The 13,260-nt window shown below is 48.0% G+C and overlaps 2 protein-coding genes across 2 annotated transcripts in view; one reads left to right on the top strand and one right to left on the bottom strand.

The window, feature by feature from the left end:
* LOC119174763 (rho GTPase-activating protein 18) overlaps window positions 1-13,260 on the top strand; it is a 228,115-nt gene that overhangs the window by 16,406 nt on the left and 198,449 nt on the right. Inside the window, exons 2-7 of the mRNA XM_037425809.2 lie at window positions 1,460-1,603; window positions 2,925-2,987; window positions 3,239-3,447; window positions 4,980-5,121; window positions 5,214-5,350; window positions 6,081-6,134. Of these exons, the coding sequence (XP_037281706.2) occupies window positions 1,460-1,603; window positions 2,925-2,987; window positions 3,239-3,447; window positions 4,980-5,121; window positions 5,214-5,350; window positions 6,081-6,134 (749 nt within the window). The remainder of the gene's footprint in view (window positions 1-1,459; window positions 1,604-2,924; window positions 2,988-3,238; window positions 3,448-4,979; window positions 5,122-5,213; window positions 5,351-6,080; window positions 6,135-13,260) is intronic.
* Window positions 7,627-11,596, bottom strand: LOC119174767 (uncharacterized). The gene is made up of 2 exons (XM_037425817.2): window positions 11,378-11,596; window positions 7,627-8,009 (listed from the first exon to the last, which is right to left on the bottom strand). Exons 1-2 carry the CDS (start codon window positions 11,536-11,538, stop codon window positions 7,934-7,936), a joined length of 237 nt encoding a protein of 78 aa, XP_037281714.2. The 5' UTR covers window positions 11,539-11,596; the 3' UTR covers window positions 7,627-7,933.

Here is a 13,260-nt window from a genome sequence, read left to right as displayed (position 1 = left end):
GTCGTCGTCTGCGTATTGATGCAGCACGGTGTGCGAGGGCACCACTGGATTTACATGGAATCAACACAGTGTGGCCGTTATGACGACGGAAAATCATAGACGTGAGCCGACATTATAGGCGTTACTTGTCGTATTTTAGCCGATGCTAGTCAGCACTGAAAATTATGCATGTCAATTTAGGTCAGTCAACGTGAACCATTGCCAGAAAGTGCTACGTTACAAGAGTGAATACAATGATCCCGCGCATGACGATTACATTTTTTTTTGTGCGACAATTATGACAAAAGTCTTGGTGCTAAATTAAAAAAAAGAATAGAGGGCATACTAAGAACCGTGAGTGCTGTATGCTCGAGTGGTCACAGGTGAAAGGAACGTCGAGCGTGCCAAAATTATGTTGTTTGTATAAGCGCTTGAATTCGCGTCAACTGTTTTATCTCGGTGACTCGTCCTATAGGGCTGTCGATGACTTGTAATGTGTTTTGTGTGCAAACTCAGCAAAAGGAACAAGCCCTTCAGCGTGTCTTCCCACTCTGCTGTACAAACATCCGCATTCGCTTATTTCCGTCCTCATCTGAATCATCACCTCTCTTGGTAGAACTCAAATATGTAAGACTTCCGGTGGAGCGTATACTCAAATGCGTATACTCCCGCTTCCAGCTCACTCGTAAAGTTCCCTTCAATGATAGATAGGTACTGGGAAACTGTGTAAGCCTACACGGCTGGCATGTTTGCTTGCCTACTCCGAAATCCAGGTGGCTATTCTTGCGAAAAATTGAGATTGGTTCGGGTCTCTGCGTGTGTTGACGAAGCCATCTTCGCACGGAGAAGCGTATAGCGGCAGTTAAACGCACATACTCGTTGATAAAAAAAGAAATGGCTGTAAGGTTTCAGTTCAACAGACCACACTGTCAGAAAAAAAAAAAAACAACCATTGAGTAAACAATCTGCGCCTCATACTGTTTGCTCACAATCTTCGTGACGCGACGGAAGTTCTCGGCCCACGCATTAGCCACCTCGCTCCAGCTGTGCATACTATGTAAACACACACATGCATATAAAGACACATACAGGTATAGGCTCGAAAACGATGACCGTCCCGCATGCTTATATTCCATCCACTTTGCCGTCGTAAGTGGAACAGAACGCGTGCTAACGTTGACTTATAGTTGTCTCTTAGTGCTGTGTGAAAAAAAAATAATACAGAATTGTCTCGTGTACTCTTAAATATTTTTTTTCGGAGCCAGCGCTAATATTGAACACTGTATCTCGTAATAAATGTAAATACTTTCGAGCAACGCTGATTTGTGTGTGTTGAACGCAGTGCGAGCGCAAATGTGTTGATCGCCGACGTTTCCCGTGGGGATTGTTACGAAGAACGGAAGCGCCCCCGTTTTCGCTTAGAGAGTATACGTGAGAGTGGAAGTGTTGTACGATGACTTTGCGTTCTGCGTGTTTGCAGATCCTTCCGGGGAAGTGTTCTGGAACTCGCCGGCCGCCACCGAAGGCCACGGGCGTCAGTTCGACGCCTATTGGAGCGAGTGCGACCACTTCCGAATCGACGACGATGAAGAGGAAGATGATCGAGCGACCCACCAGAATCCAGGTATCGCACAATGTTGGCTCATCCCCCGTGGTGGGTTGCGCCAGGACTCTGAAGAACAACCAACCAACCAACCAACCAACCAACTGTCGAACATATCAACAGGTTGGAACTGAGTCCCGGAGCAACCTGAGAAGCGTGTGAACGGGAGCTTGTTGGTACACATTCAGAGTTACAAGACAGCGCGAAAACAACAAACACGACCGGCGTATATATATTTTTCCGTCCTTGAGTTTTCTTACCGTGCTCCCTGGGATGAACAAAGACGAGACAGTAAAAAACGAGACAGACAGCTCTAGTCCTGTTTCGTGTGTACCGTCTTTGTTTTTGTTTTTTTTTTCGCGCTGTCTTTTTTTTCTTTTTTTCAGTATGAATCTCGAAACAAGCCGGAGCCTATTACTGGCGCGTTTAAGAAAAGCGTGCACTGGCAACCGGAGCGGCCCTTTCCTACCTTTTCTCCCCCTGTGCGATACACCAGCTTTTAGGTGCATCGCGTAAGATGACGGTATACTCGTATCGATCGATAATTGCCTGCGTTGGCAATAAGATTTGAACCACTGCGCGATGCCCCTGTTTTGTCAGTCATTTCTTTATTGCTGTCACTATTCCTTGGACGGCTTATTCACAAATTTTTTTTAACCTTTCTTTGGTGCACGCGTTCGTGCCGTCAAAATCAGATGTAAATGATGGTTGCAAGTTATTTTTGGTTACTTATAGATGCTTTTGGGCGGATAATTGCACGAACACTTGTGTTTGTCTAGTCGTGTGATTGGCCTTAACATTTAAGACAGTGCTTTCGATTCTTGCTGCTACTAGAAGAACGCACCAGTGACAATGTCACTATACTAAGTCTAAGACCGGACTGACACCTCGCGTACTCGCAAATCAGGCTGTGTAGGTACATGTGCCTCAAAGAAACATTGTGAATACGTTCCCTGCGGTTACCCGTCCTTCTCCTTCTAAACACGTAGGTTTTTTTTGTCCATGAATACGCACGTTAAAGACCCCCAGGTGGTCGAAATTTCCGGAGCCCTCCACAACGGCGTCTCTCATAATCATATAGTGGTTTTGGGGCGTTAAACCCCACATTACAATCATCAAACCATGAATGCATTTGTGAGTGTGTATATGTTGTGCGTGTTTTGCGATCTCTGTCTTCGACATAATCAACGTAAATATCACCTACTATTCCTGCTGTGTGAACAAAATGCCCCTCCCCCTCTTATCTCTTGCACTCTAGGCAATATGTGACATGCCAGGTGATCAGCTGGGCTAACAACTCCGCCTCGTGTATAAATTGAGTTGGTTTCATCTCTCATTACAGAGGAGCAGGATGCGGACTGGCTCCGCGAGGTGGGACTCGACTTTGTGCTTGACGATGTCCTCGGTGAGTACGTTTCGATGGCTGATACATTTTGGTAGTTTTTCCCATCCTCCACAAAGGCGATCAGATTTCTCAGCTCAATAAATCTCTCTGTCTCCTCTTTTTTAAGTTGGGCATTGTTTACCGAAATAGAACAACAAAGAAATCGGTTATGGAAGGTCCTTCAGACCACGGGTACATGTTCTCGCGGAATATGACAGTACATCACTCACTTATAAGCTTTGAAGAACAAACCAGCAAAAAAAATCATGCAGGGTCAAGCGGTGGGACTCACCATCACCAGCATAGCGACGGATCTGCGCCACCTGTGGCGCCCCCTCCGGCGGCCCGGTCGTACGTGCGTACTCTGAGCCGGGAGCAGGCGGCGGCTGTCCAGAGGCGACTGGACACGGTCACTCTGCGTCGGCGCAAGCACCACGCGCGCCAGGACGTGCGCAACGTGTTCGACCCGGCCGCCCACCAGGTATGCGCCCCAGCATACCGCGTACGCTACGTAGTTGTCTGCGTATACACCTGTATATACACCGTATACACATGTACAAGCGACAGCCCTTGACCAGAGTTCACTCATGCAGAAGGGACCATTATAACGGCGGCGTCGTTCGGCGTTTCTTAACGTAACGCTACATGGGCTTTACCGGAAAAGCCTTTTGGGTTCGCGTTCTTTTGTACACGCCCCGGTCGCCAGCTTGTTGTTCGTCGTTTACATTGCGTTAGCATCACATTTCCACTTTCAGGATGTGTTGCCTTGTCCGATGCATACGTCAAGACGAGTCTGAACCTTCACGGTGCGTCATTGGGAAACGTCCGAAACACCGCGGCCAACTGGACGAGCGAATTACGGCAACGGTCGGTCAAGTAACGCCCACTTAGACGCATGCCTGGTCACATGGGCGTACAATGCACCAGGAATGCTGTTACACGCACAATAGCATTTATAGGCGGCGATGCATTCACTTACACTACTTTCGGAGTATGAAATAGGACGACTCGAAGGTGCCTACCTAATCAGACTGCGTTACAGAGCCGTCGTGAGTGATACGGACAAAAACTTGAACAATCTTTCTTGGTGCTTACTGGTGCTTGCTGGTGCTTACCTGTAGCGTACGCACAGGGCTAACTGCATTGTCTTTCCTGCTTAACCTCCTGGATTTCTTCACTTTTTCGTATATATATCTTTCTACGCCAGAAACATGTGCTTCTTTCATAAACGGTACGCAATTGGTGAAGTCAAGGAATGGAAACTTATCTGGTCGGGAACAATCATTGAATAAATAGACGAGAATGCCGACCACAAGAGGATAAACAATGCACTGACGTTCGGGCACCCAGAATGGGAGCCTTGTGCACAATGGGAGAGTTGCGCACAGGAGAGTTAAACGCTTAAATAGGCTAAAGCACGTGACCTAGTTAAGCATTTTGCGTATACACAGTTGGCGGGTTACAGTACGTGTGGTTGAGCGCACTTTTCCTTGTTTGTATAGTCATAGATCTCTGATCTAAACTGGAAGTCAGGTCCTTCTTCGACGACACGCTTGTTGCCCCGGTATATCGCATGACTTGAGGCTTGCGCATTTTCGGCGATGGCGTTCGAGCATGCCTTCTCATTATTCACATTGTTACAGTGCTGTTTCAGCCGTCGCGCGAACGGCGATTCTGTTCACACAGTTCGCGCACGGAACTTCGTAAACCACAATAAGAAGTTAGAACATGACGCATACGTAGTGGTGACAAACGCTGACACGAAGCTTTGCGTACGCTATTCTGAAACTGTCTAACGTTATGTTCGGCAATGGCGGTCACGCTCTCTCACCGCAGCCGTTCATAGCCTAGTCATTTAATTTACTTAGTCGTCACGGTAAGCGAAAAACAAAATTGACACGAAAACACAAGTGCAAGACACACACGTTCTCTGATGAGTATGTTCCAACTAGCCCAATTCGCTACTTTACTTCGCCATAGGCGGCTATAATAATGTATCATTACGAACCGCAGAATGCCGGCGATGCCTCGGACGGACGCCGTGGCGAGATGCGCCTGTCGACCGCCGCGCCACCCAGTGGTCGGGCCCCTCCGGGGCCACTGTGGAAGAACCACTGGAACCAGTACGACGCCATCGCCACGCCCGACGTCAAAGGTAACATAAAGAACAAAAAAAAAAAAAACGACAAATCGACGGTCACGAGATGACCAAGGGCCGAGACACGTCGACGTGTGCCCCTTGCGCAGGCGTGGCCGTGCTGGGGTTCAAGATGAAAGGGACCTTGCGAGGACCGCCGGCGGAGGCGGCGTCCCTCACGCCACCAGAAGAGGAGGACGAGGACGAGTCGCCGGTCGCGGTCCAGCCCGGAGTCGACTGGACCTTGGTACGGGTCGCTCGCGATGCCTTCTAAGATTAAGGTTTTCGTAGTACGCGTTTCAGAGAGATGCGTGGTATCTCCGTGTACCTGACCGTTCAGCGAAACGGATATGAGTGTACTGTGTGGGATCTCCTATCGAGGGCTCATCGGCTGCATTCGCGCTCGCTGCCGACTCTGCGAATCGATTTTTTAGAAATTGAGCATTGATGTAAATTCCCTCTTTTCGGTATACACAAGTGCGATTCTGCATTTACGCGCGAAAATACAATTTTTTTTATAGTCTAGTTCTGTACATGGCGAAGAGGCGGACGGGTTGAAGCTCGTGTCTCGTCACCAGTACTGTTGACTGTGCTGAATGCGCAAGCTTTCAAATTGTTTAATTGTCATAATCAAGTTGTATGTCAGATTTGTTTTGAGGCACCGCACGAGGATATACGACTCGACACAATCCGCCTGATTAATTTTACCGTGCAGCACTTTGCTGTTTAGGTAGGTGCCGGAACAATCGGTACTGCAACAACGAAAGCCTCTGAGATCTAAAGGCACTTCGCGACTTTTCCGCTAGTCGAAGAGTGCATGCACCCTCACTTTCTTTTTTAAAAAAAGGAATAAGCTGATTGTCACATATGTTCTGTCATTATAGCTAAATGTATGAGGCCCATTTCATTTTGTCAGAGTTACGTGACGCTTTAGCTTTATCTATACCTAGTTTCTCTCTCTCTCTTTCCTGGCACAGCAACCCGGCTTCAACGACTCATTCAGCTTGGGCAGCCAAGACCAGGAGCTCCCTGTAAGTCGTGCGGCGTTTTTCTTCTCGTTTTTCTGTCCTACAGCCCACCAACAGGGCGTGAATCCAGCGATGTTCAATGATTGCTGTGACGCAAGAGCACGAAAGCCTTCATCGAAGATGGCGCAACTTGTCTCGTGATCGGCGACGCCCGACGGGACCGTTTACGCGTCTTTTTTTTTTTTTTTGGGTGGGACGTTTGTGTTGTTGAGGTCGTCCCGCGGTCTCCTCCGTGTGGTTAATTTCATGCGCTGCACAATCGCACGAAGAACCATATACGTCTATATACGATTCGTGCGGTATTCGAAGTGATTTCTGGCTCCAGTACCAGTTGTCGTGTCCTGGTGCTATTAATTAGCAAGAATGTAAAAACAAAATTGTAGTCTCGCTGGGCCGCAGGTATATCATACATGTTGCTGCAGTGTGAGCCGTGCAAGAGGAGGAGGAAGAAGAGGTTAACGGGTGTGGCTTCTGGACTCCATCTTCGCCTGCCATCGTCTGACGTCGTTGTCATTTTGTAAATAAACGCGATCTGCCTTAATGCACACATTGTAATATATTCCTGCAACTATGCACCGCTACCGCTGAAAGTCCCCATTACGGCTCACCGAACTTTCATTCGCGAATGACCTTGCTCTTGAGCGAAATCGGACTTGTTCTTGTTCTTTTTTGCATATTAACTGTGGCGAACAAGCATCAGAACTCTTCTTTTGCTTCTTTACATTTCGACTAAGCCTATTTAGTGAGAATTTGTACAGTTTCCTGAAACGTCTTTTATTTTTTTTAACGAGGCTTATGTGTGTGTAAAGATAACGAAAGTCTCTTAGAAGAATTTCACATGTTCGATAAAAAAAGGAAAGAACAATAAGTTTGTTGATATGCCGTATGCAGGTATTTGTGGCATCACACTAGGCAACCGTAATATATGAGAACATGTTGATACGGTGAAAAGTGGACTTAGAATTACGGTCTGCGGACGAGTGCGCAAATCTTCGTCGACCATGGGGTAACCCTTACAAAATCGTGCAGTTGCATGCCAGCAAAATATCTTTTGAAAACGAAGAAATTAAGAAAAACAAAGCAGTAATTTTGATTGCCTTGTGGGTGGAAGTTCTAGCCCAGATGCGCAGGCGCCACTACGCACCAGAAAATTGTTGCTTACGCGTTTTCGAGGAAAATGATACTGCGCAAAGGAGATGAAGAGGAGTGAGCCGAGGCGCACATCGACACTGTCGTTATGTGGTATACGTTTCTGGAGGTTTGTGAACCAATTATAAGACTACACGCAGTAAGATTTCCTGCTTGGTCGACTTATGCACTTTATTAAAAAAAAAAGAGTGCTGTGGCGAAATGAAAGAGCACAGACCACAGCGCCATCTGACTGCGCTACGTTTTTTCGTTTCGTCTCGTTCCGTCTCGTAACGATGTTTTCTGAACATCATCATCCCAGATGCGTATTTTGCGCTCACGCGAAAAACGAACAGTGGGCTCTGTGTGGGGGTTGTCAATGAATTATTCGCTTTATTAAAAAAACGGAGACCTTCGAACAAGAACGAGCAGAAGACGTTGGTTCAGGAGACGAGGACTACGACGACAAACACGGTGTGAGTCCATGGTAGGCTTGTCAGGTACGCGTACACACTCGGCGTATATATACACAAACACTTTGAAAACGAACAACTGTAGGTTCACTGGTCACGCATTTGGTGGTCGGTGAGCGCTCTTCGTACGGAGCGGGGAACTTGGGTGGAGTTGACTTCGTTGTTGTCGCCGGGTGTGTTACCACCCTCGCGCCGGTTCTCTCACCACCAACCGTGACTGCCGTGCAGACCGGCGTGCCAGCCGTGGTCGTAGTGGGGCTCGTAGTGGGCGTGGTGGCTGCAAAAGATGTACGAGTCACGGACAGTTGACCGTATATGAACAGCTTAACGACTATTAGATCTGTAAAATGTTCGCTCCTATACACTCAAACCTCGTTATAATAAAGTTGCACTTACACGAAAACAAGTTTGTTATGACCGAAAATTTGTTATAAAGGTGAAGTACTAACATGTCTTTTTCAAGACAGTTCTTCGTGTGCTTCGTTATAACCGACGTTTCGTTATATTCAGGCTAGTTATATTGAGGCTTGAGTGTATTTGCAAAGCAACGGCGACCAAACAGTATGCCACTGAAAGTTGGCGTATCGCTATGTGTAATGTTTCATAATTACTCTATGCTATTATTATGCGATTTGACCATTCCCCCTTCCTTTTTTCTATTTTGCAGGTTTTTAAGTGAGGGGGCGCCGGGGAGGGGGAAAGCAAAGAAGCTTGTAAAGCATCATGAATGCCGCTGTAGCTTGCGCGTAGCATGAAGCTAGAACTTGATAATTTGTCCCCAAGGACTATGCAATATCATTTACGGTGGCGGGCTATATTGCCACTTACTCTTGAGGCTTAGCTGATTCTAACATTTATATCTGCCTGTCATCGTTGATATAGACGCAGCGTGTTTTTTTTTTTACCCACTGATTATCTGCGTATTGCCAGCACCGGTGAACTATCGTGAAGTGAATATATACCGTACGTTATGCGATGCACGTAGACTTACAAGTGCATATAGGTCACTGAAGCATGTTCTCACGTCCGCGCGCCACTTCAGCTGGGTCGCCGGTATTTATGTTTTGTGACTGCGCCATGTATACACAGTTCAAGGCAAACGTGTGCTTGGTCTTACGTTCAAAACAAGATATGGTACTTGTGGAACTGATAAGATAACCTGACGCGAAAGACAGTTCACGTGTTACGCAACATGATTTGGAGAGCTTTGGCCTGGGTACGCCTGTCAAGGGTTTGGATGGATAGGAAGAATGGCTAGCGATTGTACAAAAGGAGAAAGAAGCCCTTGCGTATTTTCTTTTGCGTATGCGCCGGTAACATTGCCTTCAACCGTAAATGTACGAGGTTCACATTTTGACACTTCATCGAAACGATCGAAGTGGCAAAATAGGGGGCTGTTGAATTACCCTTCCGAGTACAAAAAAAAAAGCCAGGCGATCGATGGCCGCAAGCAATCATATCAGAACGCCCCCCCCCCCCCTCTCCCCCGTATTTAGGTTCAGGTGCACGTTAGAGAAACGGGGGGGGGGGGCGTAAAAGTATTTCTCAGCCACCCCCTGCCCATCTCTTTCACACTAAGGAGTGTCTGGTATGGCATATTTTGCCACTAAATTTTCTTACAGTATAACATTTCGCACTTCCTTGTTACTTGGATTCGCTGTCATAAGGGCACACGTACGCACTGCGTGACGATGTTGCACGGAGACCGCCTACATTAGCCGTTAGCGTGCGCGTTCGTCGACATATCGGGCACTCAAAGCACTGCTCATCTACTGTATACGAGATAGTGGCCCGCTTATCAACCCGTCCGATTTTTTTCCCCTCACAGGCTCGCAATCGCGATAATGGGACGTAGCCTTGTGTACTCTTCCTCGTGTATGACCTGTCGTCTACTTCTTGCATACTGAGGCCCCGGGGTTGCCTTGCGGTGCGCTTTTTTTTTTCTTTGCAAACGTATGGAGTCATCGCTGGCGGTGCTTACAGATTTCTTATGCGAGCGAAACCTCGCTAAAGATCTTTTTATCTCTCGACTTCTCGTGGTGGACCCTGTGTACTGCAGGCGAGAACGACGCGTTGATCTCGATAAGTATAAGGTGGAGCACGGCGTCCCTTCCTGGTCTGCAGAAAAAAAAGACTCAACAGTGTCTTCCATGCCACATTACTCGTTTATGGGTAATGTTCGTCGTATTCGCCTGTATTTTGTACCATACATGGGCGACAATAGGGAGGTAAACCTTTAACGTCAATTTGAAATCACCCTTTAAAAGTGTGGTGAATGAACGTGAGCGTAACAGCTGGGGTATATTTGTAAATGACGTCATACGCTAGGTTGCCCTGTAAAGGTTAGCTGAAAGAGCCGCTGAACATCCTCGAAGATACAAAGAATGAGCTCGTCGTTTCTTCCTGGCGTTTCATGTTTTTTTTTGTTACAATTCGACCAGAATTCTGTTCACGTGACGTCATCGGGAAATAATATTTCGATTGGTACACGGGGGATATCAGTTGGGAACACCTATGTCTGTATGCGTGTAATGACGTTCATTTGGAAACACTACGATTTGTCGTCGTTCTTTAGCTGTCGTTTTGTCGGTTAGTGTGACACCCATATCTCCAAGGAAAATAATTCCAACTGACTAAGAGATGAGTACACTAGGCGACGACATATTTACTATGATCGCCTGAGAATGCATATTCGCGTTCTCGCGCACGCTCTGACTTACCGCGTTTGCGTGTATACATATAGCTACTTCCTTACTTGGAGGACTCCGCCGCCTTTAAAACGTGCCAAAGCCTACGCCGCGCTCCTGGCACACCCAACCAAAGCCAACAACACTCGGCGCGCCTATCTTGCCAATGCCCGACGCCGCCGGTACAGCTGTGAACTTTGTCCTTCGGCGAATGGGGCCTGTCATCTGTACTACTGACCTCCATTACAACAGTGCGTCCAAGACCCACCCTTGCGCGGTGTAGTGCCATCAGCTCGGTCATCTATACGTCGCCTATCGCCGCGCGATAACCTTGTTGTGGAAACGGTCATTTGTTACGCGGACGGTGTGCTCAGATGTACAGCTCACACCTGGCAAAAATGACGCTCTGACAACTCGCGTTCCTTCTCATACATCTCGCTCTCAACCGGAGGGCTACGCATTTCTTGGCATAACCCAAGCGCGTGGCTCACAGAAAATATCCCTTCGTGTGATCTTATATACACCAGTGGCGCAGTCACGTTTACTCTAAATCAAGACACCTTGATTTACGTGCTATAACGTAACATTTGATACAAGTACCTTCGTGACCAGCCGCTTTCTGAGAAATCAATCTTGAAAGGCCGAAAAACTCGAGCTTCAGACTGGAAAGTGACGAAGCCGCTGCTGAAGTTTCTGCGAGCGGCCTGATTATATGACACTCCTGTGTCATATACTTACCTCCCTGCTCTATCGTTCTTATCCCTCTTACTTTTCTGTGTTGTCTTACCCCTTCTCTATAGTGCAGGGTAGCAAACGGAATATTTATCTTCTAATTAACATTTTTGCATTTACTCGTTACGGTTCTCTTCCATTCTCTGTGAGACCATCGCCTTTTGCCGATTCTGCCAACGAGAATCCACTGAGGTTCGAAGCGGTTGAATCGCACGTATTCGCTTACCCAACCGGGATCGGGATGGGGACAACCCTTGGCGCCAGGGCGGCTCCGATGAGCGCGTACTTGGCCACCTTCTTAAGCTTGCTGGCTTGTGCCTCTTGCGTCACCAGGGCCACCACGAGGGTCAGGCAGAGGAAGGTGAGGGTCACTCGACGGCTGTACATCTTGAACGTTTGGCTGGGCTGTCAGCGGCTGCTGCGTGGGTGCAGATGAGATTAGCCGAAGTATTAAGAACCACTGCAGTTGCGAAGGCGCCGTCTTTTCGCATTATACGCGCGTGGACATTTTAATGATGTGCCCGGTTGTGTCGAGCGTCACTGTTTCGCAGTCACGATAGACCGTACAGGCATACGGGAAAAGTCCCAACTCCATTTCTTGAGTTGAATTTGCTAATGCACGTAAGAGAAAAAAAAATCGGACTGTCAATGGATCCTATGATTTGATAAGTGGTCCTGCCTTCAAGCTTGCGATATTAAAGGGGATATGACCACTGGCCGAAACGTTGGTTCCAGTGACACCTCGTCTTCAGGAATTCATCATCACTTCAAGCCTTTACCTTTTTCTGAACTTCTGCCTTAATGCGCATATGGCTGTTTCTGCGAGAAGCTGGATATATATCTTTTTGTTTAACTGATGAGGAAGACGTTAGAAATACTGTTGAATGAAAAAGAGTATGACTCTGGTAGGGGCTTGGAAGATGGTGGACCTGCGTCTCCTTGCTTTTTTCAGTTGACCTGTGCCACTTCGAAACCTGTGCTGTTGGTTAAAAGAAAATTAAAGGATGCCAAACTCTCCAAACCTTCCTGCCTTTACTAATTCTTGCTTCTAGACCACATCGTTACGTTCGGCCAAATCGCGAACGATCTTCGCTGTTACTTTCTTATCACAGTAGCGTAGACGTATAACACTGTACGACTCTTGGCTCATCCTCGAGACGTGGCATACCTGCACTTTGACATTTCCGATAAGGACGGACACTTCGCTTTACGGGAATAACCTATCACCCAAGAAACTGTCCAACGATCGACTCCATTTTCGACAGATATGATTGAGTAATTTCGACTCTACATGCTAGTGCGCTATCAGAGTGAACGTACTCTACCCAGGGACTGCGCGGTGAAACTCCAGGAAACGAAGCCGAGTGGGCGAAAAGAAAAAACTCCCCACGCCAAAAAAAAAAAACTCCAAAGGAGTCACGAGTGCTCCGCTAGCTTTTAGAGAGTATCCGATAGGCGGAGATTGACAGGAGCACACCCATGACTGGTTCCGGGCCCTATCGTCGCTGATCGCATGGGGCTCCATGTCTCGCTGCCGGTTCAGGACTCAGCCCGAGACTGCGACCCTGCGGCCGATCACCCAACTCACCGGTGGTGGGAGATGTTGGTGCCTGTTGCTTGGTTCTCGCCGGAGTGGCTGTGCCATGCTGCCGAAAATCCGTGCACTTTTATACCTGGGTCCACAGCGTGGACCAGAGCAGAGGGAATGGGCGAGGAGGTGCTGGACCCAGTGTTGCGGAACCGATGTGTGCGCGTGGTGCTCGCGCGTTATGTTTATATTATTTTTATTTCGATTATTCATGTGAATGAGTTTGCAACCTACATTTTTCTTTGGCAGCAGCAGCGCAGTCTCAGCAGGCGTGGGCCGAGGGGGGGAGGGGGCTTTTTCGAAAACGACGTGCCGAAGACAGGAAGAAGATTTTTCCGAGCGACCCCCAAAGAGGAAAGCGCGCCGCCCCGGTGTTCCCAAGCGTGACGGGCGCTTTCGCCTGCGAAGCGCGCGCACAGAAACGGCGACGAGGGCAGTTCCTCGTGGTACGCCTACGTACGGCGGCACACCACGGTTACAAGATTGCCGTTATGGGGCTTCGCAACCGCTGCAAGCTGTCC

This window comes from Rhipicephalus microplus, chromosome 5, assembly GCF_043290135.1.
Source record: "Rhipicephalus microplus isolate Deutch F79 chromosome 5, USDA_Rmic, whole genome shotgun sequence".
In the NCBI taxonomy this organism is placed as follows: Eukaryota; Metazoa; Arthropoda; class Arachnida; order Ixodida; family Ixodidae; genus Rhipicephalus; species Rhipicephalus microplus.
Note: the sequence above shows the minus strand (reverse complement) of the source record. Positions and strands in the feature narration are given on the sequence as shown.